Source organism: Girardinichthys multiradiatus, chromosome 13 (genome assembly GCF_021462225.1).
Source record: "Girardinichthys multiradiatus isolate DD_20200921_A chromosome 13, DD_fGirMul_XY1, whole genome shotgun sequence".
Taxonomy (NCBI): domain Eukaryota; kingdom Metazoa; phylum Chordata; class Actinopteri; order Cyprinodontiformes; family Goodeidae; genus Girardinichthys; species Girardinichthys multiradiatus.
In genome coordinates this window covers 36,677,902-36,705,328 of record NC_061806.1, presented here as the reverse complement: position 1 = coordinate 36,705,328, position 27,427 = coordinate 36,677,902, and the positions used below count along the sequence as shown (strand labels likewise).

General features: G+C 39.3%; 1 protein-coding gene across 6 annotated transcripts in view; it reads right to left on the bottom strand.

Annotated features, from left to right (window-relative positions):
• LOC124879005 (myocyte-specific enhancer factor 2D-like) overlaps positions 1 to 12,505 on the bottom strand; it is a 45,741-nt gene extending 33,236 nt beyond the window's left edge. For 2 of the 6 annotated variants that reach the window (XM_047383247.1, XM_047383250.1), the window contains exons 1-2: positions 12,245 to 12,502; positions 3,090 to 3,454 (exon numbers count right to left, since the gene is read on the bottom strand). In XM_047383247.1, the coding sequence (XP_047239203.1) occupies positions 3,090 to 3,143 (54 nt within the window). In that variant the 5' untranslated portion in view covers positions 3,144 to 3,454; positions 12,245 to 12,502. Of the gene's footprint in view, positions 1 to 3,089; positions 3,455 to 12,244 lie in introns of all 6 variants that reach the window. The other 4 variants (XM_047383248.1, XM_047383251.1, XM_047383252.1 and 1 more) reach the window with 3 other exon arrangements.
• Positions 12,506 to 27,427: the final 14,922 nt, after the last annotated feature.

Below are 27,427 nucleotides of genomic sequence, written 5' to 3'. Positions count from 1 at the left end.
AATGTATTTTTTTTAAATACTCATAATCAGTGAGAGTGAATGATTGTACACTGATTAATATCTTACTGTAACAAGCTCACAGCTCCCGTTTCTACTGTGTTTCAGTGTGTATTCCCCATCAAGCATGGAGGGCTTGAATTCCAGGATAATTAAAGTTTATTTTTGTTTGCAAACAAAAGACACAGACGGAATCTGAATAAACATTTAGGAAAATTAATAACTGATCATAGACAAAACAAAGCTTTGCTGCTCACATATTACTTCCAAATTACCTCCTCCAAAGCAATAGAGTTGAGTTCAATAAAAACTGGGTTTGCAGCATTTACTGTTATAGTTATTCATTTGTGGTGTTTAGAGATAGTTTGTGATGAAAAATGAAATAAAATGACAGCCTCCCCTCCTGTTTTCTCAAACTGTTGGGGAGCTTCTGGCCTCAACATTGAATCCACCTAAATGCAACAATCAAATATGGTGTTTAACAAAGTGGTCTGTATACAGGCCATCCAGTCTAAGAAAAGTTGGGGACCCAGAGCATGTGGCAAAAATCTTTAGTGGTTTGATGAAACATAACTCAACTTTTCATCTGTGCAAATAAAACAGAACAAGAACTGGTGGAACCATCACCACTATGAAGCAAGGTGATGCATATTTTAAAGAACAGAGAAATGAAGGCAAACAACAATTTGGGCTGAAGAGACATCTTGGACACAAACTGAAAGCCAATCAGAGATGCATCAATGAGCTAGAGGCCAACCAAATCAAACTGTTACTGTATACTAATCTGCACAAACTAAGGATCCACAAGGCATCTATTATTAAACTACTAAGCAAACTGTTTGCTTCTACAAAAATAACAATATTTGCGGAACATATTCCCATAAATACTGCTGAGAAGTATTTAACGACTCATACAAAGTCAGTTCCAAACTAAAATCTATTCTCAGCAGCTGCCATCTGCTGAAGATAAATATGTGATATCCCCAAAACGTCTGAGGTCAACAGGATATTTCTTGTTGGTATTTTTGGGTGAGAGGGGTTGTTGTGGCTTAGTGGGAACTGGTCTTTTTATTGTCCCCAGTTCTCTAATGGAAGTGAAGATACTCTATATGACACATTCAAGAGTAAATTTTCCACTATCTAAATAATTCAAGATCTAAAACCTTCTGCACAAATAAAATGCAAAAAACTGAAAATTTCCAACAACTAATCCACTGCTGCATGAAAATGAGTGTGCAAATATCTCCCGTTGCTGGTCAATTGTTCCACCCCTTTGTTGTAATATCTAACTAATGCAGATATTTGTATGTCTCATCAGACAGAGCGGAAATTAGAATGTGACCTGTTGTAAACTACGATTTATTCTGTCAGATGAAGAAACCCATGTCTAATAATAATTGTTTGTTTATTAATATTCAGTTTAATTGTCAACTAGAACAACCAGAACAACACTGCCACGTGCTCTCCAGGACCTCCATGGGCGTTCAAATAGGTCTGGGTGACAGCTAATCAGGAAAACTTAATTTTCGTGTGAAGGCAGTCGTGCTACTAAACTCTTATCGAGTGCCAACAGGTTGCTTCCTGGCCATACCATAATACTACCACTACAGGTATCACATCTGCATGTTTTTCCCGCAGCAACCGGTGAAACTTCCTTATGTGTAAGACAAACCACTGTTAGGACTTTCATCAACTTATCAGCAAAAAAGATAACAGGTGAGGAGGGTTTCTGTACAGAATGTTGAGCTTGATCCTGCTCCATAATTTTAACCAAGCCCGGCTCTATGTGTGCATTTCTCAGCCGGTGCAGAAAGAAGAGATCCTGCAAACACAGACTAAAATCTGTTGGGTTTTTCATTGATCCCACTGACCTGGTCACAACAAAGCTTTAAAGCTTTAGGTTGCATTGGGATTGTTGTATAATTATATTATAAGCCCTATGAGATACAATGAATGTTTTTCCTTCTTGTCCTCATCCCACCTCATCACTAGATCTGATGCCTGAACTTGTCTTTGACAGTGTGACAAACACATTTAGCATTGCAGTCCGAGTGTGAGAAACCCACGACTCCCATCAGTCTACCAGCCACTAGCCTATGCTCAATTTGGAGGTGTGGGTGCGTCACCTCAGCTGAGAGCCCTATTCCACGTCTAGCCCAACAAATACTGATATGTATTTGGATGACATGATGTGACCATGGCAGTGTACTTTTGGGCATGGAGATCATCACATTTTTCATTTTTGGCTGCTTGGAGAAATTATTTTGGCTGTGGCCAAAGCAGTTTTGCAATCCACATGGCCAAATATTACTTGGTGCGTTGCAAGCAAATCAGTCCCAGCAACATGTTGAAGGTACATCTGCTTTTAAATGTGATCCTCCGGCCTTAATTTGCAGTCGTAAGTAGCAGTGGTTGAAACTTTATCCTACAAAACTGGATATCCCCAAAACAAGCCAACAGGTCATCAAATTCAGATTTTTTTTTTTATTTAGCATTTGGTTTTGTGACTTTTATTGGGTGTGCTTTAGGCATTTTCTTTATTGTGACTGTCAGCCACATAACAGGAAAAATAAACATGTTGATGGTTCAGTGGAAAGACTAATAGAGCACAAAACATTTTGCTATAACCCTAACATGCTAGCTCACATTTACAAGATGGATGGTTTTGAATATTAGGAAGCATTACCAGAATGTTTAGTACAAATATTCAAAACCGTGGTCTGGAAAAATCTCTCTACACTCCCCCCAAAAAAATAAACAAGGCAAGTCGTTGGTGCGGGTTTGCCAAACAAACCGAAGGTGCTCGGTGGCAGGGATAAGAGGTGAACTGGGATTGGAGATTCGAGGGATTCGGATTGCTTAGAAATTAATTTATCCAAGATTAATTCAGATATCCCAATGATAGATGCTGCAACAATTTTTTAGGATAATTGTGCTCTCATACACACACAACCATCACTACTAATTGAATTCAAACACTTGATGAATCATAAAATGACTCAAATTGTATGATTAAAATTTTTACAGCGGATTATTTAAACAAACGGAGCAAAGATTAACATAAAACCTTCCGTTTCATAGCAATGACTCACCTGCTTGTTCCTTTCGTCAGTGATCCTTTGGATCTGAATCTTTTTCCTCCCCATTATGCTTTGCAGTCGTGAACACAAATGCTGGAGTCAGTCAAGTGGAAAAGTGCCTCTCTGAAGATGAGTATGGGAGTGAAGCAGAAACACACTCAAACACAATCATGCATTTCGAGGACATGCATGCACGTGCATTTCTGTGTCCAGGTGTGGTGAGGCAACACGGTTAACTCTTGCACTGAAAGGACAGCAGGAATGAAGAGCAGGTGCAATATGGGATGTGGAGCTGTGGAAGAGGTCCTCAGTTCATCTTTTATTCAGCGGAGACTGATGTGTGCAGCTGCTGCGGTGTGGAGGATGTCACTCCTCTCCTGCATAACAGAAAAAAACAAAGTAGTCACCAAATATCCCTTAAAATGTAAATCATATGTTTAAGGGGATTATGCATTCATTAAACAGTAATTTCTCACATTACTGAGTGTGATAATGTAAAAAAGTGACAAGAAAGAGCTAATGTTAAATTAAAATAGCATGTGAACAAAGACAAGTGTAATGCACGGATCACGAGGGCAGGGGGCATCCTACTCTCTGCACCTGGACAAAAGTGAAGGACCACCCACTCAGCTTATGTCCTCTCTTTAAAACAGCCCAATTTTTTATTTGTTTATTAGTTTTTAGCAAACATGGTGGCAACAAAAGACAAGAGCCTCCAGTTATTTGGAATTTACTCATTTTTGCACCGAGTTAACACGACATCTGTGAGCACAGTGCCAGCGCTTCAGGTCACCAAAACCGATATTCTAATGTAACACAGCAGAACTAAACCTGGCACATGTAATACACATCAGACATATCTCCTATGAGTGTATTCCAGAGAGACCATTACAGCAACCCGAGGCATTTCCAGTGTTTAATGTTTTAAGGTATACATTTCTGCATAAAGATCGATTCAGAGTGAAAGATGTGAGTAGCCTCTATTCACTTAGTCACAAATGTTATTGTATGCATGTATGTACACTAATGTTTAAATCTATTGTTTAGTTTGCTAAAACTGCAGAAAAGCTAGTCTCCAGCTAACTAATACCCTATACTAAACAAACAAGACATGGGAAATGTAGGAAGCATGTCTATTTGCATGCAAGGCAGGAAAATGAAAATAGATCCAAATGATATGCATATTAACGCTATATGCAAACAGTGTGTTCATGTTCCTGAAGGGTCAGTAAGTATGCTCACACTTGAATTATGAAGAGTCTTAAGCAAACCGGTCAAAACTGAAACCAATTACTGTGGCATCTTCACATGCGTGTCCTGAGTGACCACTTATGAGTGGAGCTCATTGGTCCGCTCTATATGCAAATAAAACAGGAAGCTCAGGAAACACGCATTCAGTTCCCAATGGGCAAAATTCCAGATATTGGAATTATTTACATGCAAAAATGAATTTAACTGAATTACTTTTTCCTAAAAATAGTTTCTAAAGTTGCATTAACAGCTGCGTTTTGCAGTCACAAAGGGTCATCAGTGCCTTAAGATGAGAAGGTGGTTCTTCATTACTGACAGGGATTTCTTCATTTGATAATCATAACTTTAAAGTCAGATGATCTTTTAATTGAGAACACTTAATTATAAAAAAATTAAAAAAAACATTGCCCCTGAAGAACAGATTTTGGTACCTGGTCATTGTGAATAGATTGTAATTTTACTGCTAAAGACTGCTTTGCGAGGCTTAAAAAAAACATTCAAGGACTTCAGTCAATGAAACATCCTCATACACCAGAATTTGATCTGTTATTTACTTCTATGCTGCTAGGATTAGAGCTGCACAGTGAATCAAACCAAAAATCTTTGTCGCAATATCAATGCGTGCACTATCGCAATAATAAAATATTGTCTGGACACAGTATTTAGTAGTATGTAACATTTTACCACCATGCATTTAAACTCTGCTTGCCATTAATACATATGACCTCTTGGATGGACATACAAAAAAAAAAAAGACAGCATGGAGAAAAACTACTGATATCATCATCTCAGTACTAAACAATATTCTATTCAATATTCTATCAGCATTATGGCTGCATAATTCTGTGAATTATGCAGCCATAATGCTGATAATGATAAAACAAGTCATTTAGTGTGCAATGAATCTAAAATATATGAATGTTAAATTTTCATCATTACATTATGGAAAATAATGAACTTTATCACAATATGCTAATATTTTGAGAAGGACCTGTACTGTTGCTCCCACTTTCTTCATATGAGGTGTCATTTGAAGGTTTATTATCCCAAATGGACGCCTCAAAATGAGAATGAGAGGGTGACTGAAAACGAATTAATGAATGGATTAATTTCCTTTGCAAAAGCCACCTTATAGGAACAAATGACTAAAGAACAAAGACACACACCGCCTCTACTGCAGTCAGACCAGCAAAACCATCAACTTCTGCGAATGTTACATTAAAGTAGGAACTGCAAAGAAACACATCAACTACACACAACAACATGGAAACCACGGCAACCACTGAAATTAAAAAGCGTCTGTTTTCACACACAACAATCCAACAGCTATGGTGGCCAGTCTTATAGTAAAGTCTACATGCAGGTTATAGCTGCAGTATGTACAGCTTTGATACACTGTTCAAATCACTGATCTGAGGAACTTCGACCTTTTGGGCAGCATCTCCACTCGATTGGTGCATTGGTGCAACTGCATTGACCAAAATAAAAGTACTGCACTCTGTGTGAGCATGCAACAGTGTGCAGGACTGGGTTTTCTCTTTCGTCACTTTGTTTTTCTCATAAGGTTAAGCAATGTAACTACTAGAGATGCTATTTCACTGTTTCTCATCTTGCCATGTACATTTTCACACCTCTTACGTGAATCTACTCGTGAAGGCATGACGTGCCTTTTGTGAAACAATAATGTCTGTCCCCTTAATGAAGAACACTCTAGTGAAATGATTCAGCTGTTTAGGCTATTAGTATAATGGCGAGGGGGCACTTATTACTAATTATTTTCATGTTTTGCAAGTGGAACAAATGTAGAGTTTCAGCATTGCGACCCAAACTTATTTCCGCATTGCACATTCAACAAATGGGCATTTCCATGGAGACAGGAAGAGCACCTGGCTGTATGTGGCAGAGTTCATCTGGCCGGGCGAGGGTTTCTGTATCGGTCCGAGGGCATACGGGAAGCAGCTCGGGAGTTTGATTTCACAAGAAATTCAAAGCAAAAAGTGACGCATGGGTAGCTTTTTTACTCCCAGAAATGAAATCATTTATAAACAGATTTTTTTACTCACTATCTTTGAGTGATATTTAAATCTGTTTGATGATCTGAAGCATTTTAAGAGTGAAAATCTATAAGGAGCAAATATTTTTTCACTGCACTCTACTGAAGGGAATCAGACGTTGTTGCTAGATGTTTTCGGGGCAGAACTGATTTCCTGAATAGAGTTCTGAGATGACTTGTTGTAAACTTGTAAATATGGGAAACAAAAACAGAACTAAGCTGAAATGAGCTCATCTAGATGAAGTCATTTCCATAGCGTCCATTTTTACACAATAGGGTACTTTGAATAAAGAAGATATTTGAAGACTGATTTGGATGTTTATTTAAAAAGGGCAACAAAAACAACATTTAAGCATTAGGATCTTAAGAAATTACACACATAAATGCTTTCCTGTTTCTATTAAGTCCAAATCAGTTTCCATTTACAACCAGGAGTTCTGCAACAAGTCACCTAAAAACAACTCACCCTGATTTGCTATATGCTTTCCTTGCAGTCTTAACCCTGCTCTCCTGTGGGAATGTTGTCAAGCCAAATGGAAAAAATTAAAAGCTCCAATGCGGCGCACATTTGGTATCAAACGGCCCACATTTTATCAGAGAATTAATAAGAAAACCCAGTACATTAAGTTTAGCTCTAATGGTAGCCTGTAAGGTTCCACACAGAAAATAAAACAAGATATTTGAAACTCTTTTTCTGTTTCCCCTCATTAATTATAGAGACCCTAGTGGCTAGCAGTTATAATCTTACCAAGCATTTCAGAAGCATGCAGAGCATGTAGTGTCAAGATACTTGTATTCGGCAGCAGCAGCCCAGTTTTTAGCTCCCAGTCCTCGCTTGACTCACCATGACTCAGAAACAGAGTGGTTACCCTCACTCCCTGAGAATCAAACATCTCAACTTTTCCCTCAGTAACAACCCTGCACATTATTAGCACCAGAAGAGATGGGAAGGGAAAATGCTAGAACCCGTGGTAGACCTCCATTTCTAATAAACAGGACTTATTAAGAAAACATTTGTTATTTCTGGCACAACTGGACTGGGTTGACCTCCAGTCACTCTGTAGACTGGTAACACAATATCTGTTACACCTGTTTTCATCATCTGTTCTGTGTTCCTGCCAGTCTAAGAGGCTTTGTGCAACACATTTCAGAAGGTTATGTTTTTAATGTTTTTTTTTTTATTTCAGAGCTGTGCTCACTCTTCTAGACCTGCACTATATTTAGAGTTATGATGTGGCAACTGGATCAAGTTGCTAAGCAAGGGATAGGTCTGCAGTTGCTAGCATTATATGACATTTACAGCTTCAACAGAAATGTAACATATTGCTTCTCTTTGTCAGACTTATTGAGCTGGAAATCATTATGTACATTTCTGCATTTTCTTTTGTTTTGTCAAAAACAAAAAAGCAGCAATAAATACAAGCATATCCACCGTTACTACTGACCAGATTGCCATTTTGTTTTGGCATTGTATCTCAAATTAATAAATACTAAAGTAAAATTGCACACATTTGGACTTTTTTTTAAAACAGATATTAAGCACTTACTCGGTTTAATAATTCGGATGTTTTGTAGCAACATTAACTATTAACTTCTGAAGACATTGATATAAAAGTGAACAATAGACAATGCAAGGTTACTGTTGTGTAAAAATTGAGACACATATCAGTCATTTCAGGACGTGAAAGATGGAGTTCTTGAACTTTCTGGCAAAAGCTCCACCTCGACTAAAGGCTTCTACATACTCCACTACAACAGATTTGTCTCAAGCCAGCAAAAACAGGAACACAGTTCTTTCTGGCCAGGATATTTCAACTTTACAAGAACGTCCATGCAGAACTCCTAGGAGGTCTTCATAGGTCCTTCCCTCTACAGCACACCAAAATATGCATTTGTTCTTGCACTTCAAATGTCTTGCTTCTTCTAGAGCCCTTTGGGCCACATTTCACATTTAAAAAGAGCAGTCACCGAAGCATGATGCTGCCACCGCCGTGCTTCACTGTGGGTATGGTGTTCTTTCCTTTGAAAGCTCTCTGGGAACCATGGCCTTTGCTGCACGGTATGACTAAGGAAAGGCCATGCTAGAACAGCTGAGTTTTATTTGGGGTTAATCGGGGGTCCTTTAATGGGAAGCGCGTACTGACTCCTGTTTAACTTCAGGTTGGATGTGTTGCATTACCCCATACAACCACTTTTCTTCTTCCACCTAAAGGTTTTCTGATTGTTTTTCAAATAAATCTATACAAGTAATAGGTCACAAAATATGTTGAAAATGTTCTGAAATTTTGTTCAAGTCTGACATTTCAATAGGTGTGTGTGGACTTTTTAATCTCTATCTTACACATTCATCCCAGTTTAAAATCCTCTTTTCATCATTTGTGAAGCAGTTTTTGACTCAAAACCATATATGAGACTACTTTAGATCCAATAAAGACGGCCTTCTTTATTCAACATTGAATACAGATTATTATTACATATGCCAGTTAATCAAATAACCCCTACATTTGTACAGCATACATTAATTTCCACTTATATTATGTCCTTTGAGTTGTGCTGAGTAGATTTTTCATACGTCCACGAATAAAGCTGCTCGGCATCATCACATTTTCTACAAGCTCTAACTGAAGGGTACTCAAACTAGACCGCTCCCATAACCCAAAATGCTGAAAAATCCCTTCGCTGGAGGGAAAAACTATTATTAAAAATCCTCTAACTTTACCAGTTTCAGGCAACACTAACCCTTTGATTAGTGAATAAAATGAGGGCTACACTACAAGGCCTCTGCCTTGTCTGCCTTGCCCTGACTGCCCTCTCATTACTGTAATTGACAAGTTCATCCCTCCTCTTCCCCCCCCGAAGGCACCGATGGCTCAATTAAGACCTGGCCGAAGGACTGATGGGACACAAACATAATGAGGTCGCCGCTTGGCAAACACAAAGCCCTGCATGCAGCCAAACTAAAACTGCATAGCTGCATGCATAAAATACACGAAGCAGAAAAATAAATCATTGTGCATGAAGTAATTCATCTTTAGGAAGGTGCTAGGAGAAATATTAACATTAATTAAAACTAATCTTCATTGCTGAGACCAACTTTGCTTCAATCTCTGAAGAATGGAAGCTAAAAAATGAGCCACAAATATGTTTTTCTGATAAGAAACAACAAAATGAGTCTCAGGGTGAGCATTTGTCATTTTGGAATAGTGTAATTAGTGGCAGTGACCTTCAGCAGATTATGCCCTAACCTTGGAAAAGTACAACAGGTTGAAGATAAATGTATGGTGTCCTAAACATGGCTTGCAGTGACCGGGATTTTTGGAAAACCAGCATGAATCAATGTCCCCAAGCCAGACAAGGACAGCTTCAATTTCGCATCAACCTGAAAATTTTTAACCAGGTGAGAAAACTGAGAACTAGTTCTGATTTACAAAGCCAACCTGGACCTGATGATATAAAGACACTAGCTATAGTTATTTTCTACTAAGTTTAACTCTATCTTGAACTAATAAAACAATGAGGTGACATTTAAAATTCATAAAAGGATTTTTTTATGTGTCTATATATTAGACACATCAATAAACTGATTGCTGAAGCAACTGGATCAGTTGCTAAGCAATTGATGGGGCTGCTGTTATTAATATAATATGCCTTTTAAAGCTGTTACAGTGATGTAAAAAATCTTTGGCGGTCTGATTGACAAACTTGGTGTCTTTATGTTTTGCCTTTTAGTTATAATTTACCTTTTTTAAAAGTATTTTTTACTTTGAAGATCAAACAATTAATATGAGACAAGTTACCAAACCAAACGTGGTTTATACAAACTCTGAAGATTTTCAGATAAAATGTTATTAACTAACGTACAACTCTGGAAAAAAAATAACCGCTGCATAAAATTATCTCTCCGTTTTTACTGTTTATAGGTATGCAACTTGGTAAAATGAACCTTTTTTACTTCATGATCCACTAACATTAATCCCAAATACTATATACACATATTTATTTGCAGAAAAAAAGAATATGGTCAAAATGACAAAAAGACATCAAATAATGCAAAGAGAACATGTTATGTTCATTTTTGAACACAATACTATAATTTTAACTTGGGAAGAGTTCAAAATAACGCAGATATTCCAATCCCTTCTATACATTTCACACATCAATAGACTGATCGCTGAGGGTTTTCATAACTGCAGATGCTAATATGAATCCATCTCCAGAGAGGCCTCACAGCAGTGGATTACCTTGTTAAAGTGGCCTACTTCCAGCCCAGCAGCTTAGGTATCTACCCAGTGAAAGCAGTGAACATCCGGCCTCTGAATTCATCATACCGCCCTCTGCAAAACCACACCGAGTGCCTTAGTTGGCATCTGTTGTCTGGTACAGTTACAGATGATGTCATCTAAATCAGCCAGGACACATGGTAATACAAGGTCTGAACAGGACCTTAGTAACATTTAGCTGGACATGCATGGTCTGTTGAATGTTTTTTTTTGTCTTTTTAGCTTGTTGGCATGTTCTATAACTACCCAGTCCTCTAGCTGGGGTCTAACACTTGGCGGGAGAACCAAAATAATACCAGAACCGAGGCAGAAGTTCCTGCAGATCTTCACAATAAGAGCCTTAAGGATACATATCCTAAGGTCTGAATGTTAATGAACATATCTTAAAGAGTTTACAGTTTCTTCTGCACTAAAAGCGTAGTCTGGGTGCATCGTGTTTAGACGGCAATTTGTCAATGATATCGTTTAACAATAGAAAGTTTTAAAATTTGTCAACATATACACTGTATATATATATTACTAATAATAACATAATAATAATAATGTTGATAATAACATTTATGCTGCAGGCTTTACTCTTAGTGCTGTAACTACAGACTGTAAGAATACTTTCAAAGTATCAACACATTTTAACAATCCATATCCATAACGCATTTGCATACAATAATCACCATGCAAAATGTTTATTCTTTGCATCGTTAGAATGGAGGGAACCAAAAAAAATCCAGCATCTGAATTCATTACACTGCCTGTCTGCATAATGAGTGGCCCAGTTGGTATCTGCTGTTTGTTACAGGTACAGTTAGACCTACTGTAAAATAAGGCCATGCAAATATCAGAAACCGAGCTTGACCTTTGCTATATCAAATTCTGTGTGATTATTGTGTATGGAATGTAGCCTACTTCGATATTATTTTCAATACTGTAGAAGCAGACCTAGGAAGGAGGATGTTAGTATTCTTCCTTAGGGCCTTTATAATAATAATCTTTCGTTACAAGGCTGAAAAAAAAAATGTAATAGCTTTCTTTTTTTGCTGTAGGAATCTGATATGTGGAGGACACATGAGGTTAATAGAGACTCTTTCTCGAAGAGAAACAAAGTGTGATGAGGGCGATGACAGATGGAGTCTGGAGAATGAACAGGCCAACTGACGGCATACAGGTAACCCTTCAAGGTTTAATCTGACACGCTGAGAGCTGAGCTTGCTGTCAGATTGTGTTCCGATTTTAACGGAATTAAATACCCTTAACCGAGGCACTTTTAATGGCGTTTGCTTAACAAAGTAAAGGACAAGCTAACGTTACTGTACACAGGCCATTTCACAGTTTTTCTAGGTACGAGTCCGACCGACAGCCATTACCTTCCTCACTCCCTCCGTGTAACTCGGCAAGACGAACCGGACTACGCACTACTTTAGAGGAAATTATGAATATTTCCTGCTATGATCTTCACCGTATGTCTACGAGTAATTAATGAGTAGTAGCAGGGTTTCATTTTGTTATAAATACATATCAAAGCGAATTTTCAACCGTGAAAGAAAAAAAAAAAAAGACGCAGGAAGGAAATGTATCACTCCACTTACCCTGAAATATTGCTGATAACCCCCGAAATTAGGCCTGCCGCCGTCTGCTCCGGATCTGACCTGTCGTAACTAAAAGGCCGTATACAAACGCGTTGAAGAGGCGTCTCTATTTACATACATCCGCGGCATTTTATTCCACTTATGTTGATGTAACTACACTGTCCACCCAAGCGACACAAGCGTACCCAGTGTACGATCGGCGTCATTGACGTTAGCTCATGATTGACCCGTGGACGACCCAATTAAAGGCTCCCTACAAAACTCGCGTCCAATCACATTTCGGGTACGCCTGAGTGGGGCGGGACTGTGAGAGAGGACATGACGGAGGCGGCCATGTTCTGGTTTGGTGTTTGTATCCCTCCGCTGGAGTATTTACCTTTTGCATGATTTTGCATGTGGGGAAAATGTCACTGTAGCCCCGCTGTTTGCTGCCTGTTTTCCATAAGACAACCCGCTAGGACATTTGTGTTTGTCCTCGGTTACTAACACGCTACTCTAAACCCAATCTATACAGATAGGATTGCGTTTTAAAGTTTTTAAAGCAGGCTAATGCTGAGTACTGATTTAGACTGCTATGCCACGCTATTAAATATTTACAGATTTGTATTTTATTTAATGACACCCTGTCACTGTGCATTTATATGTAGATATAGATAAGTAATCCCAATAATAATTAAAAAGAAACTAATGCTTAAAAATTATATATTACCAGGCTTAAGTAAATATGTATTTGATAGAGAGATTAAGAGAATTATTAAGAGATTATCTAATCCATACCTACACAATACAGTCATTTAGACAGATTCAAATACATACATCCCAAATCAATCATTATTACACATTAGATAAAAATTCAGTTGAGGATATTAATGCTAGTCATGGCTACGCGATATTTAAAGAAAACAACATTTCGATATTATTGTAGGATATTGATCATGAAAGATCCACAATTCCCTGAGTACTCTCTTTCTTTTCCATCATCACAGTGTTCCCACCACTCTTCCTATGCTTTCTGTTCTTGGTCACTTTAATCTACTATATATCAACTGTTGGCAAAAAAGAAGAATGAAAGTCCATCTAAATTGACAAGTTGACACATTTTCTATAATCTAGTCATAGTCTACTGTAAAAAAAAAAGACTACAGAGGGTAATATGACTTCAATAATTAATATTTAACTGCAAGAGGCCCTTTTTTTAAAAATTCTGTAAAATGTAAAAAAAAAAAGCATTTTCTAGCCAGGATTAAATTAGAACAGATGACAGTGGGTTTGTTGAAGCAGGTGTATGATGGCATCTTCAACTCCAACTCCACAGCGATAAGCAAACTGAAGGGGGTCCTGATGGTTTACTGTTTGCTTACTCAGGTGGGCCAACAGGAGTCTCTCTAGGACCTTCATGATGTAGGATGAGAGGGTAACAGGTCTATAGTCATTGAGGACTGATGGGTGAGTTTTCTTTGGTACCGGAACAAGACAGGAGGTCTTCCACAACACCGGAACCTTCTTCTGGGCCAGGCTAAGGTTGAAGAGGTGCTGCAGAATCCCACAGAGCTGCTCTGCACAGGCCTTCAGGACTCTAGAGCTGACATGATCTGGACCTGCAGCCTTATTCCTATTCAGTCTCTCCAGTTGTCTCTTCACCTGACGTCTTGAGACACACAGGTGGAAGGGGGAAGCAAAGGAAGCATCAGCATCTTCTGATATGGTTGAAGGCAAACATGTAGAAGCAGAAGGGTCTAGGGCTGAGGTGGAAGATAAAAAATGTGAGGTGTTACTGGACATCTGTGGGTCCTGTGGGTCAAAGGAAGATGGAATGTCTGTTTGGCTGTGAGCAGGAGAGGAGGATGCGAAGCTTGTTTCTGAATTGAACCTATTGAAGAATGTGTTCAGTTCATTGGCTCTGTCCAGACCTCCATCGGTCTGACCATCCTTCTGCTCGAAGCCTGTGATCTTCTTCATCCCTGTCCACACATCTCTGATATTGTTTTGCTGGAGCTTGCTCTCCAGCCTCTGTATAATCCTCAATAATTCTCTGTCTCCCTCTCTGAAGGCTCTTTTTTACTTGTTAAGCAGGTCCTTCAGGTCACTGGTGATCCAAGGTTTGTTATTGGGGAAGCATCTCACGGTTCTGGTGGGGATGATGTTATCCACACAGAAGTTTATATAGTCGGTTACACACTCCGTCATGGCATTGATGTCCTCTCCAAGTGGCTGGCACAGTGCGTCCCAGTCTGTAGCCTCAAAGCAACCTTGCAGAGCTTCTTCAGCTTCCTGTGACCATTTTCTCACAGTCCTCTTTATTACAGGTTGCCTCTGAACAAGGGGCTTATATTTCGAGCAGAGAAAAACAAGATTGTGATCTGATTTGCCTAGAGGAGGTCTTGCTGTAGAGATGTATGAGTCCTTGACATTTGCATAAAACAAATCCAATGTTTTGTTTTCTCTGGTAGAGCAGCTGACAAATTGTTGAAACGTTGGAAGTGTAGCAGAGAGTGAAGCATGGTTAAAATCACCAGAAATTGCCACAAAAGCATTGGGGTTTTGTGTCTGTAGCTCAGCAACAACTGAGCTGATGGCATCACATGCAGTGTCAGCAACAGCGGAAGGTGGAACGTAAACTGTTGCCAAAATAACACTGGTGAACTCTCTGGGTAAATAATATGGACGAAAACTTACTGCCAACAGTTCAATATCTGGACTGCAGAGATGACACTTCACAGTAACATGTCCTGGATTACACCATCTGTTGTTCACAAGTACTGCCAGTCCACCTCCTTTACATTTGCCGCTCCTCTTTAAATCTCTATCTGCTCGTACGCTTAAAACGCCCGGCAGAGAGACGCTGGAGTCGGGGATATGATCCTGCAGCCATGTCTCAGTAAAACACATGATACTGCATGCCCGGTACTCTGGCTGGGTCCTTTGTAGGGCTTGGAGTTCATCCAACTTGTTTCCCAACGATCTCACATTGCCCATCAAAATCGACGGAAGAGATGGTTTGAACTTCCTCCTTCTCTCTCTTCTCTTAGCTCCTGGTCTGCATCCACGGCGTCTCCTTTTCAACTCATCAGGGATTTGGGGTTGTAGCTGAAGTATTATTTGAGCTTTTGAGATATTAATCAGCTGCTCCCGGTTGTAAGAAACAACCCCGTTGCCATGGCAATGCATCATAACAAATGTCCAAAAATAGAAAGTATTAAGAAAAATCCTCCAAGCTGCACAGCATCCGACACTGGAGTGGACAGTCATCCAAAAAAAATCAACTGTATCCACCACAAGAGGAATAGTTCCCAAAAAAGAATAAATCAGAATCAAAAGTAACAGAGCTACTCCAACCTGCTGCCACCTTGAGCGGCGCAATTCTAGAAAGATAAGACTTACATTGAAGAATGTACTCTGGTCAGTCAGATGAGATCAAAATCTAACACTGCACATCACTGTGAAACATGGTGATGGTAGTATCATGCTATGGGAAGCCTTTTTTAAGAGACTTTCAGCTACATTTGCAGCAAAAGGTCGTTCTATGAAGCACTGACTGAGAGAGGCTGAATTTTTTGACCGAAAAATGCAAAACTGTGTATTTATTTCCTTTCACTTTAAAGTCATGTATTACTTTGCGTTGGTCTGTCTCATACAATCAGAATAAAATATAATGAAGTTTGTTACATGGCAAAATGGGGAAACATTCAAATGACAGCGAGATGAAACTGATGCACTTGCTTGTGTTTTTAAAGTTTATACCTGACATAAAAAGACCGATTATAAATCAGTGCCAACAGTATTCATCTTTTCCTGCAAACTCATCCTAGTTTAAGAACACGCCCTCCATCAGTCAAGGACTGCAGGGAATAGAGAGGCTCACAGGCATAAAGCACATGACATCTTGGAGAATAAAAGGCCTCTTGGATTAAAAGCACGGTATCAAAGCTTGGCTTGATTTGTTTGGATTAAAAAACACATAAATAACAACCAAAAAAGGAATATAGATGAGTCAGAGTAAGATTTTGAAGGAACTGCTCTAGGAGGAGATATCAGTATAGGTAATGTGATGCAGAGGTATTATATAGGGAGGAATAAGGAGCACATAAAGAGGAAAGAAGCCACAAAAGGGGATATAAACACATCAAGAATGAGTGCTGAAAAACTTAAAATGGTGAAAGGTGGAGCTGGAAACATTGTAGAAAGCAGACATTTTGAGGAATATTAACTGATATAAGAAATTAACTGCATGATGACAACAAACTGGGCAGCACAGTGTTCACACTAAAACCTGCTATAAATGTGTTGTTTTTGCTGTTGTAATGGAAGATCAATTGATAATACTTGGATTAGTTTGATCCCAAAGCACAATAATGCTGATTTAAAAGCAAATATTCATATGTAGAGAGGAGTTTACATTATTATTACAACCAAACCTCCTTGTACAATTGTGCTTACTAAAAAGCGAGCAGTTCAATAAGCCTGTGTATTGTCTGATAAGAGTGTCTCCATCCACATGTGAACCTGAGAGGTCACCAGATGCCTGGAAATGTGCCTTATGTTCACCACAGCAGCAACAACAACAAGCCAAAGTGCACTTCATGCAGGTCTGTCCCACTCTGCTGCCCACACACACTCCACGCTACCACCCACACACACTCCACTCAGCCATCATGTTCAGATATGAGCCACTTGGAACCCTTGGAGCCCATGAGCTCCACGAGATCAAGGCCTAAAAAAAGTAGTCACCCCATACAGATTCCTTTTTTTCTTTGCATTTTAGAACCAACTAATCCTAATATCAAAGATAACCCAAGTTAATACAAAAAGAAAACTCTCCAAACCAACCTAGCCTGGTGTGAAAATTGCTCCTTAAACCCAACAACTGATTGAATTGGTAGCAGCAACTGCCACATCACAGCATCTCAGTGGGATTCCAGTTCAAACTGTGGTTAGGCCATTCAAATTCTCTTATTTTTGGTGGGTTTTAGGGCCATTCAGAGTTGGACTAATATTCTTCGGCTTGTTGTCCTTCTGCATAGCCCAAGGCCATTTGGGCTTAAGATCCTAACCTAAGTGATGGCTTGACATTCTCTATCAGGGTTTTCTGCTAGAGAGAAGAATTTATGCTTCCATCAATTATAGAAGCTCATCCAAGTCCCGAAGCAGCGAAGCAGCCGCAGATGCCCACTGTGTCTGTCATTATAATGTACTTTTACTCAAGTGTTTTTTAACAGGACGCAAAAAGCCAAAATGCCTCTGTCTCATCAGTCCACACAACATTTCCCCCAAAGTCTCGGAGAACATTGAGGTCATTAATGTTCTTTTAGGTCAGCAGTGGTTTTCACCTGCAGTGAAAGCCTTTTTTTTCCTCCGTCTCTTTTTTCTGTTAAATTAATGAACACTGAACTTAACTGAGGCAAGTGAGGCCTGCATGACTTCAGATGTTGTTCTGGGTTATTCTGTGACCTTCTGGACCAGTTGTCTCTTGGGGTAATTTAGGTGGGGCAACCACTTCAAGGAAGGTTCTCCACTTTTCCATATTTTCTCCATTTGAGGTACTTCTGTAGGTTGCTGAAGTTCCCAAAGCCTTAGAAATGTTTCTTAAAGCCTTTCCAGGCAGATAGATGTCATCGGTTTTTGATGTTCTTTTAATTTGGGAATAAAGTGTTGCTTTTTGAGATCATTTAGATCCAGAACCTGTCAGATAGGTTCTATATAAGCGACTTCTGGATTCTACAGGTCTGGTGGTGAACAGGTCAGGGTGTGGCTACGGTCATTTAATCTCCAAATGTGGTGTAATATTTTCACATAGGGCCAGGCTTTGTTTTGGAGTACATTATATATGTAGATATTATCCTAGGTGGTTTCTTTAGATTTTGACTGCTGTTTCTCTCATTATCAGACTGACCCCTGTGTGTTTGCACAGGGATGTTTTTTTTTGTTCAGTCCCTTAAGTCTGAGCTATAAATCATTCAGTCTTAAAAAACACAGTTAAAACACCGTTTGACAGACAAGTTTACAAAGAGCTTTTAGCTGAAAACTGAGAGGCGATGCAAGGAGATTCATGCAGAACCTCTCTGTGGCACAGAAAAAAAAAGTTCATGTCATTTCTCTAAGGGTTTTGTGGTCAATGTGTTTCTTCAAGATCTTTGCGTAAGGTTACATTTCTATTTCCATTTTTTATACTTTAAAATAAGAAGAAGGAAAAACCGCCCTAAGCAGAAGTTTCACTCCCTGAGCGTCAGCATTTAATCCTCCTCTTTTTTTCTAACAGCTGAAACTCTTTCAGTTCCTCTTCGGAGTCATTTCAGACATTTTTCCTGCAGACAACTGCTTGTTCTGAGAATCTTTCACCAACTTTTGTGCTCTCCTCTTTTGGGGCCTGTGTTCAATACTCTGTGGGTGGATGAGTAATTGAGAGTCACCAGAAATCCTTTACTTTGTACCCCTCTGTGAGAAAACAGATACAGATGTTTCCTTCTTGATATTTTCTTTTTCAATTAGCCCTTGTAAAGTTTGTAAAAACTGATCCTTCCTTTGCTTCTTACTTGCTTGCCAAATACAAGATTATTATTTTATCAACCTCATTATTGCTGTAGTGGTAGAACACAGCAAAATCATTACACAATACAATCTTCCTCAATTACTTTGTCTTGTTGCAGCTTTTCTTGGTTCCTTGACATTGTTGGGACCCACACAGCCATAGAAACAACATTAAAACTCCGGTACAAATGTTTTTCAAAAGAAATTGCATTTCACCGACTTCCAGCAACTGAGCACGGGGGGGTAGCAGTGGACTTCCCATGATGCCACTGGCTGTATAAAAGCATCCCCCTTTCCAATTGTCTGATCCGTTCCACGGGACTCCTGCGAGACTGGCCGGAGAGACAAGCGTGCTAATGTCTCTTTGCTGGCTAAAAGACATAAACTCTTCAAAGTGGATCCAAGGGTGTCATACGATCATCGATCATATGCACTAAGATAAGTACAAATGAATCACTCTGTGTATCCGGTAGATTCATTCATGAAAGGGAATTAAGGTACACGCCTGGCTTGACTTTCTCTCTGAGGCCTGCAGAAGCAAACTGTGTTCCAGAGAAGTCCCAGTAGAGACGCAGTCTCTTCAAGCCGAGTGGAGCGGTTTTCCCTGCCTGAGAGAAGGACAACAGGAGCCACATCACCGTGGTTACGGTAACGTGCAGTTTGGCCGGCCAAAAGAACAGCCGCCACTCCCCACAGCTAAGGAGGTTAGCTGTAGCTAACCGTTTAAAGACTGTGGACGTTTCTTCAAACTTCGCCGCCCTGGACAACGTTCCTCACCACAGTTCATGAGGTTAAGTGTTTGGGCAGAATAATATAGAAGTGATTTAGATTGAAATGATCTAAACGTTTTTCATTTTATGAAGTTTGGTTTTGTTTGTGTTGAACTCAGCTATCTTGGTGCTAGGAGAATATCTGCAGCACACGTGCTCAGGTTGTGTTCTGTGTTTATGGGTTTTTAAAGTTAAGACAAACTATATTTAAAGGGTGATTTTAAACACAGAAGATCGGCCATAACACACCGTCCGCGTTTATGCATTTTAACCCTTTAATTGATGGTATTTTTAAAGGTGTGTGTTTGATTCTGGTGCTAAGCTATCAGCCTCCTTTGTTAGCTTCAACTGCTAACAGGCAAGGACACGTGCTTGCTGCCAAATAATTAACAGAAAGGTTGTTAGTTTCAAGCTAGTAAATAATAGTCCCTAAACATTATTTTACTAAATCTGATAACTAAGTAAACACCATTAAGCCCCATTTCTCCAGAAAGATTTGGCTCTTTTCCAAAATATTTCCTTAATATTTCTTTAAATATTATTTTAATAAATAAAGGCAGCTAATGAGACCCTGTTGAGAATTGGTCATCCAGAAAGTTGGTTTCATTCAGCAGATCATTCTTAAAACATTATTTTATTAAAAAAATATTTTATCTGATCTTGCATTGTGAATGTTTGTCTAAGTTAGTTCCAAGACTAACTTCACGTCACTTCCAGATTCTTCAAGATAATCCCTGGTTCTCAAACATAAACATTGCATGGTAATGTTGCATCACTCTTTTCGGTCATGATTTTCAATCATCTTTAATCAACTTGTTTATATTGTACATAGTCCATTAGTCTTCCCTATTCTTTAATTCTGCTTGGTAGTTAGTTGGATTGTTTTAGCATAGTAAAGAGTTTGTTGATTGAAATATGTTTTCAATTCAATTCAGTTTTATTTATATAGCGCCAATTCACGACACGTGTTGTCTCAAGGCACTTCACAACAGTCAGGTACATACATTCCAATTAATCCTAACCATTGAACAGTGCAGTTGGAGTTAGCTTTTTATTTAAATTGGATAAAATGTTTTTCTATCTAAGGAAACCCAGCAGATTGCATCCAGTCAGTGACTTGCAGCATTCACTCCTCCCGGATGAGCATGTAGAGACAGTGGACAGTCACTGGCATTGAATTTGCAGCAATCCCTCATACTGAGCATGCATGTAGCGACAGCGGAGAGGAAAAACTCCCTTTTAACAGGAAGAAACCTCCAGCAGAACCAGGCTCAGTGTGAGCGGCCATCTGCCACGACCGACTGGGGGTTTGAGAGAACAGAGCAGAGACACAAAAATAACAGAAAAGCTCTGATCCAGGAGTACTTTCTATGGGAAGGAAAAGTAAATGTTAATGGATGTAGCTCCTTTAGTCGTTTCACCTGGAAAGAAAGAACAGATAAACTCTGAGCCAGTTTTCAAGGTTAGAGTCTGAAAGAGAGCACATAGAGTTAGTTACAGTTAAACTCAGTCAATCGCCATGTCTAGGAGAGAGAAAGGGTTAAACACTAAAAGACAGGGCCATGTGGATCATTGGTAGAGGGTGAGCATTAAGTTGTTGCCAGCAGAAGCTCGGACGATTCCCCTTTCCAGAAAGGTGTCACAGGTAGACACAGAGCCAGGCCAGGTGTAGCTTCTAGGAAGAGAATAGAGAGAACATAAAGTTAAAAGCTGAAATAACAGCAAATAATGCAAAATTGGAGAGTAGTGTGAGAATGTAGCGAAGAGGGTGAAAGTGGTCGTTATGTCCTCCAGCAGCCTAAGCCTATAGCAGCATAACTACACAGATAGTTTCAGTTCAGATTATTTAGTTAAACGGCGCTTATTTACAACAATGTCGTCTCAAGGAACCCCACAAAGGGTCCCACTGATGGTCATTGTTATACTAAAAACCACAATGATTGGGATACCTCCCTCTGTCAGACTGATTATAACAATTAGAAAAGAGAAGGGGTCACACAGGTAGCAGAAATGGAGGGTGTGTTTGACCTCAACCATAACTGAGCCGGTTTAGGCTAAACCTGACTCCCCCTTACTCTAACCAACAGGGAGGGAGGAAGGCTCTCTCCCTGATAAACTAAGCCACTCTAACTATAAGCTTTATCAAAAAGGAAAGTTTTAAGCCTAGACTTAAAAGTAGACAGGGTGTCTGCCTCACGAACTAAAGCTGGGAGCTGGTTCCACAGGAGAGGAGCCTGATAACTAAAGGATCTGCCTCCCATTCTACTTCTAGAGACTCTAGGAACCACCAGTAAACCTGCAGTCTGAGAACAAAGTGCTCTGTTAGGAACATATGGAACAATCAGATCTCTGATGTATGATGGAGCTAGATCATTAAGGGCTTTATATGTGAGGAGGAGAATTTTAAATTCTATTCTGGATTTAACAGGGAGCCAATGAAGAGAAGCTAAAATAGGAGAAATATGATCTCTCTTTTTAATTTTCATCAGAACTCTTGCTGCAGCATTCTGAATCAGCTGAAGGCTTTTAACTGCATTTTGTGGACATCCTGATAGTAAAGAATTACAATAGTCCAGCCTTGAAGTAACAAATGCATGGACTAGTTTTTCAGCGTCACTCCTGGATAGGATATTTCTAATTTTGGTAATGTTCTGGAGATGAAAGAAGGAAATCCTAGAAACCTGTTTTAATATAGGACTTAAATGACATGTCCTGGTCAAAAATAACACCAAGGTTTTTTACTTTATTACCGGAGGTCAATTTAATGCCATCTAGGTTAAGTGATTGACTAAGCAGTTTCATTTTTAAAGACTCCGGTCCAAAGACAACAACTTCTGTCTTGTCTGAATTTAGAAGCAAAAAATTTAAAGTCATCCAAGTTTTTATATCTTCAAGACATGCTTGTAGTCTATCTAACTGGTTGGGCTCATCAGGATTTATGGATAAGTAACGCTGAGTATCATCAGCGTAACAGTAAAAATTTATCCCATGCTGCCTGATAATTTGACCTATTGGAAGCATATATATAGTAAAGAGAATTGGCCCAAGTACTGAACCCTGTGGTACTCCACAATTAACCCTGGAATTTAAAGATGATTTATCATTTACATGAACAAACTGGAATCTGTCAGACAGATAAGATTCAAACCAGCCTAGCGCTGTTCCCCTGATCCCTACAGCATATTCCAGCCTTTTTAAGAGAATATCATGGTCGACTGTATCAAATGCAGCACTGAGATCTAACAGAACCAGAACAGACACAAGTCCATTATCTGAGGCCATAAGAATATCATTAGTGACATGCAGCAGAGCTGTTTCAGTGCTATGATGAGCTCGGAAGCCTGACTGAAACTCTTCGAACAGGTTATTGCTGTGTAAATGCTCACACATTTGATTAGCAACTATTTTCTCAAGAATTTTAGGTAAGAATGGAAGATTGGATATAGGTCTGTAATTTTTCTAGTCATCTCGATCAAGCGAATGTTTCTAAAGTAAAGGTTTAATTACAGCAAACTTAAAAGCCTGTGGTACATATCCATTTACTAAAGATAGATTAATCATATCTAAAATGGGGCTGGTAATCAGAGGGAACACTTCCTTAAATAATTTGGTTGGGATTGGGTCTAACATACAAGTTGAAGGTTTAGATGAAGCTAATATTTCTGATAACTCAGGAAGCTTCACAGGATCAAAACAGTCCAAACACAAATCAGGTTCTACAGTTATTTCCAATGTTGTCTCACTTGCTGAGGATGAAGTAATCATCTTCGGGAGTATGTCAAAGATTTTCTTTTTAATAGAATCAATTTTATTTAAGAAGAATCCCATAAAGTCATGGCTGCTAAGAGCTAAGGGAATGGATGGCTCAACAGAGCTATGACTCTGTGTAAGTTTAGCAACTGTACTAAAGAGCAACCTAGGATTATTCTTGTTCTCTTCTATTAATGATGGGAAATAAGCTATTCTAGCTTGGCGAAGTGTCTTTTTATACAACAGTAGGCTATTTTTCCAGATTAAGTAGGAATCCTCTAGGTGTGTAGAGCACCATTTTCTCTCCAATTTTCTAACATTGTACTTTAAAGTACGCAGCTCTGAATTAAACCAAGGAGCTAGCCTCCTATGAATGATTACCTTCTTTTTCAAGGGGGCTGCATTGTCTAATGCATCACGCAATGATGAAGAAACACTATGAACAAAATAATCAATTTGTGAAGGTGCAGAAACAGAATTATTGCCCTCCATTGTGCTTTTCAGTGATAATGAGGAAATTAAAAGTGGAACAAATTCTTTAAAGGTTGTTAAAGCATCGCCTGATAATGATCTACTATAATGAAATTTTCTTTCAGGTGTGGAGTACTCAGTTAAATTAAACTCAAAGGTTATTAAGAAATGGTCAGACAGGACAGGTTTATGAGAGAATATTGTTATGTCTTTACACTCAATGCCATATGTCAGCACAAGGTCCAGAGAATGAAGACAAAGGTGGGTAGGTTTGTTAATGTTTTGAGCAAAGCCAAAGATAGCATTAAATGCTATATTTAGGCTATCACTTTCAGCGTCAACATGAATGTTAAAATCCCCCACTATAATTGTAATAAAGTTTGACTTTGAGTTGACTTATTTCTGTTAATAAATTCTTGTATTTTAAGAAATTGTGTGAATTCATTCCATGTGTGTGCAGAGTTTATACTGTTCAATAATGTCAGAGAACCATCTGCAATGTTATGTGACTCACACATTTTATGTAAGACTTTTTGCTTTTGAGATATCGGTCCATCTTCCATTCAATTAATATTTCACAGATAAAATACATTTGGAATGGGAGGGTGTATATTTTGGATTTTAGTAGTGACATACCTCTTAAACTTGTTCACATTACAAACACAAACCTTCATGGATTGTGTTCGGATTTTATTTATAAGACCAAGACAAAGTGGACAATAATTGTGAAGTTGAAGGAAAATGGCATGTGGTTTTTAAAAATATTTTACAAATAGAAATCTGAGAATTGTAGCACCCTTGGGTAAATACTTTGTAGAAACACCTTAGGCTGCCATCACAGCTGCAAGTTTGAGGGTATGTCTTTGCCAGCTTACCACATCTATACACTGACATTTTTGCCCATTCTTCTTTAGAAAAACAAAAAAAACGTCTTTGGACATCAATTTTCAGGTCTGGACTTTGACTGGGCCAGGAGTGTCCAAAGTCAGTCCCTGAAGCTGGTGTCCTGCATGTTTTAGATGTTTCCCTGCTTCAGCACACTTGATTCCCATTGATGACTGGTTAACAGGCTTTTACTGAACTGCAATCGCCATGTTGGGACTAGAATGCTATGAAGTTTGAGCTCTCAAAAGCTGAAGAGAGGATGGAAAAGCTGAAGTAGAGTATGAGGATCTCAAGGCTCATGTTCTCAGAAAAGCTGCATCCCAAAGTGCAGAAGAGACCCCCACCTCTCAGATACAAGATTTGCATAATGACTCACAGCAGCTGCAGCAGCCACAGCAGGAGGCAGACTCAGACAAGAGGCATCTAGTGTTTAGCACAGACCCTAGATCAGAGTCTCCCTCTCCTAAATTTACACCAAGTGTTCAGCTGACCCAGTTTATTTCCATAGACCCTAACAGAAGTGTTGGAAGTCAGATGGTCTCCAGTGGTGTCCTGCCACCTCCCATTGCAGTGGACAACCACCAAGATGACCAAGTGCTGGACTCAGCAGGTGCAAGTGGTCCAAGTGTGAGTTAAAAGCAGTTTCCTAGCCTGATTTGCACTCCTCTCTCTTTTCATGCTGTGTCGATCCCTAGGGGCCAGAAGAGACGCACAACTTTCTCAGGTGACTCAATCTAACCTAACCCCCCACCACAGGCATGATTACCATTGAAAAACTCTCATTTAAATCGTGAGAAAACAATCTTTCTTCCCCAAAGGTTATAGCATGATCTTCCACCACTTAAGGAACTTAACCAACTTGACTTTTCGGATGGACTTGGTCCATTTTGGGTTACGGTGTCTGTCTTAAGCAGCTTAAGTCCCTTGCTAAGGACATAGAAGTTTTTGATCCAGGTAGGCGAGAGTCAAATGTTGATGCTTACCTGCTTGAACATTGTCTCCTTGACTGGTGTTTTCCTTCTTCTCGGGAGAAGCTGAAGCTTATTTGGAAAACAACAGCTAAGAGTGTATATGTGTTCATAAAAACTCTTCCTCTAGAAATTTGTGACAGCTATTTAGCTCTTTGCCAAGCTCTAAGAGATGAGTACAATGTTTACAGAGATGAAGCCGCTGCTTCATTTTGCAAAAAGAAGATGAACGTCCCAGAGAATATTTTCACCGCTTGAAGACTGCTTATTTTCATGGATGTTATGCTCTTGAAGATCACACTTTTACGTCCTTTTTTCTTAAAAAGCTACATAATGTGTGCAGTATGACGTGACCATGCATTGCATAATAGAGAACTTCTTTATGCAGGAGATGCGCAGGTATGCTCAGCTTGTGTGGGAAACCTGTGTCCATTCAGACAAAGCAGGAAGAGGCTAAGTTATTGTTAAAACATTCAAACAGAGAACAGGCCTAAGAAAAAGGGCAAATTCAGCTCACCAGTGATGCAATGGAACCTGGTTGATGGTAATTGGCCCCAACAAAAACCCAAGCTTTTCACAATGCAAAATCAAAGTGTAAGGTTGGTGGTAAAAAGTGGAGCCACTCCAATGTAGTTATCACAAAGGGCCAGTCTGAGATAATCTGCAGATGCGTTATTACGGCGTTTATGAACGGCGTTCATAAAACACATGGCAAGCCGTTACAGTCCAGAATCCTGTAAAAGGTATCAAACTAAATGTATGAAGATGGTAAATAATTCCCAACACCCTATGTTCTGTTTTAAGTTCTTCTTTCTTATGGTTTTGAACTTGAGAAATTATTAAGGTTTAAAAGCAGTATTAAGATGGTGTGAAAAGTATTATATGATTGTTCTCTTTACTTAAACTTTAAAACATTTGTTAGTGTTAGTCTTATTCCTATCCAAACATTAACATCTGGACCAAAAATTAACTGCTGAACTCTGGCTGCCCACAGGAATTCAGTGACTATTTTCACATGGCTAAGGACTGATGGGTAGCTCCAAAGACTGTGTACCTCGTCCCATTCTTTGGAACTAAGGGGGATGTTGGGACCCAGCCATGAAGTGAAATATGAATGAAAACACAGACTCTGAACTGTACAGAAAGGCCTGTATGAAGCTCTGTCCTTTCAATATCACACTAACCTACAGTACAGACCAAAGGTTTGGACACACCTTCTCGTTCAAAGAGTTGTCTTTATTTTCATGACTATGAATATTGTAGCTTCACACTGAAGGCATCAAAACTATTAATTAACACATGTGGAATTATATACTGAACAAAAAAGTGTGAAACAACTGAAAATATGTCTTATATTCTAGGTTCTTCAAAGTAGCCACCTTTTGCTTTGATTACTGCTCTGCACACTCTTGGTATTCTGTTGATGAGCTTCAAGAGGTAGTCACCTGAAATGGTTTTCCAACAGTCTTGAAGGAGTTCCCAGAGACGCTTAACACCTCTTGGCCCTTTTGCCTTCACTCTGCGGTCCAGCTCACCCCAAACCATCTCGATTGGGTTCAGGTCCGGTGACTGTGGAGGCCAGGTGATCTGGCGCAGCACCCCATCACTCTCCTTCTTGGTCAAATAGCCCTTACACAACCTGGAGGTGTGTTTGGGGTCATTGTCCTGTTGAAAAATAAATGATGGTCCAACTAAAGACAAACCGGATGGAACTGCATGCCGCTGCAAGATGCTGTGGTAGCCATGCTGGTTCAGTATGCCTTCAATTTTGAATAAATTCCAAACAGTGTCACCAGCAAAGCACCCCCACACCA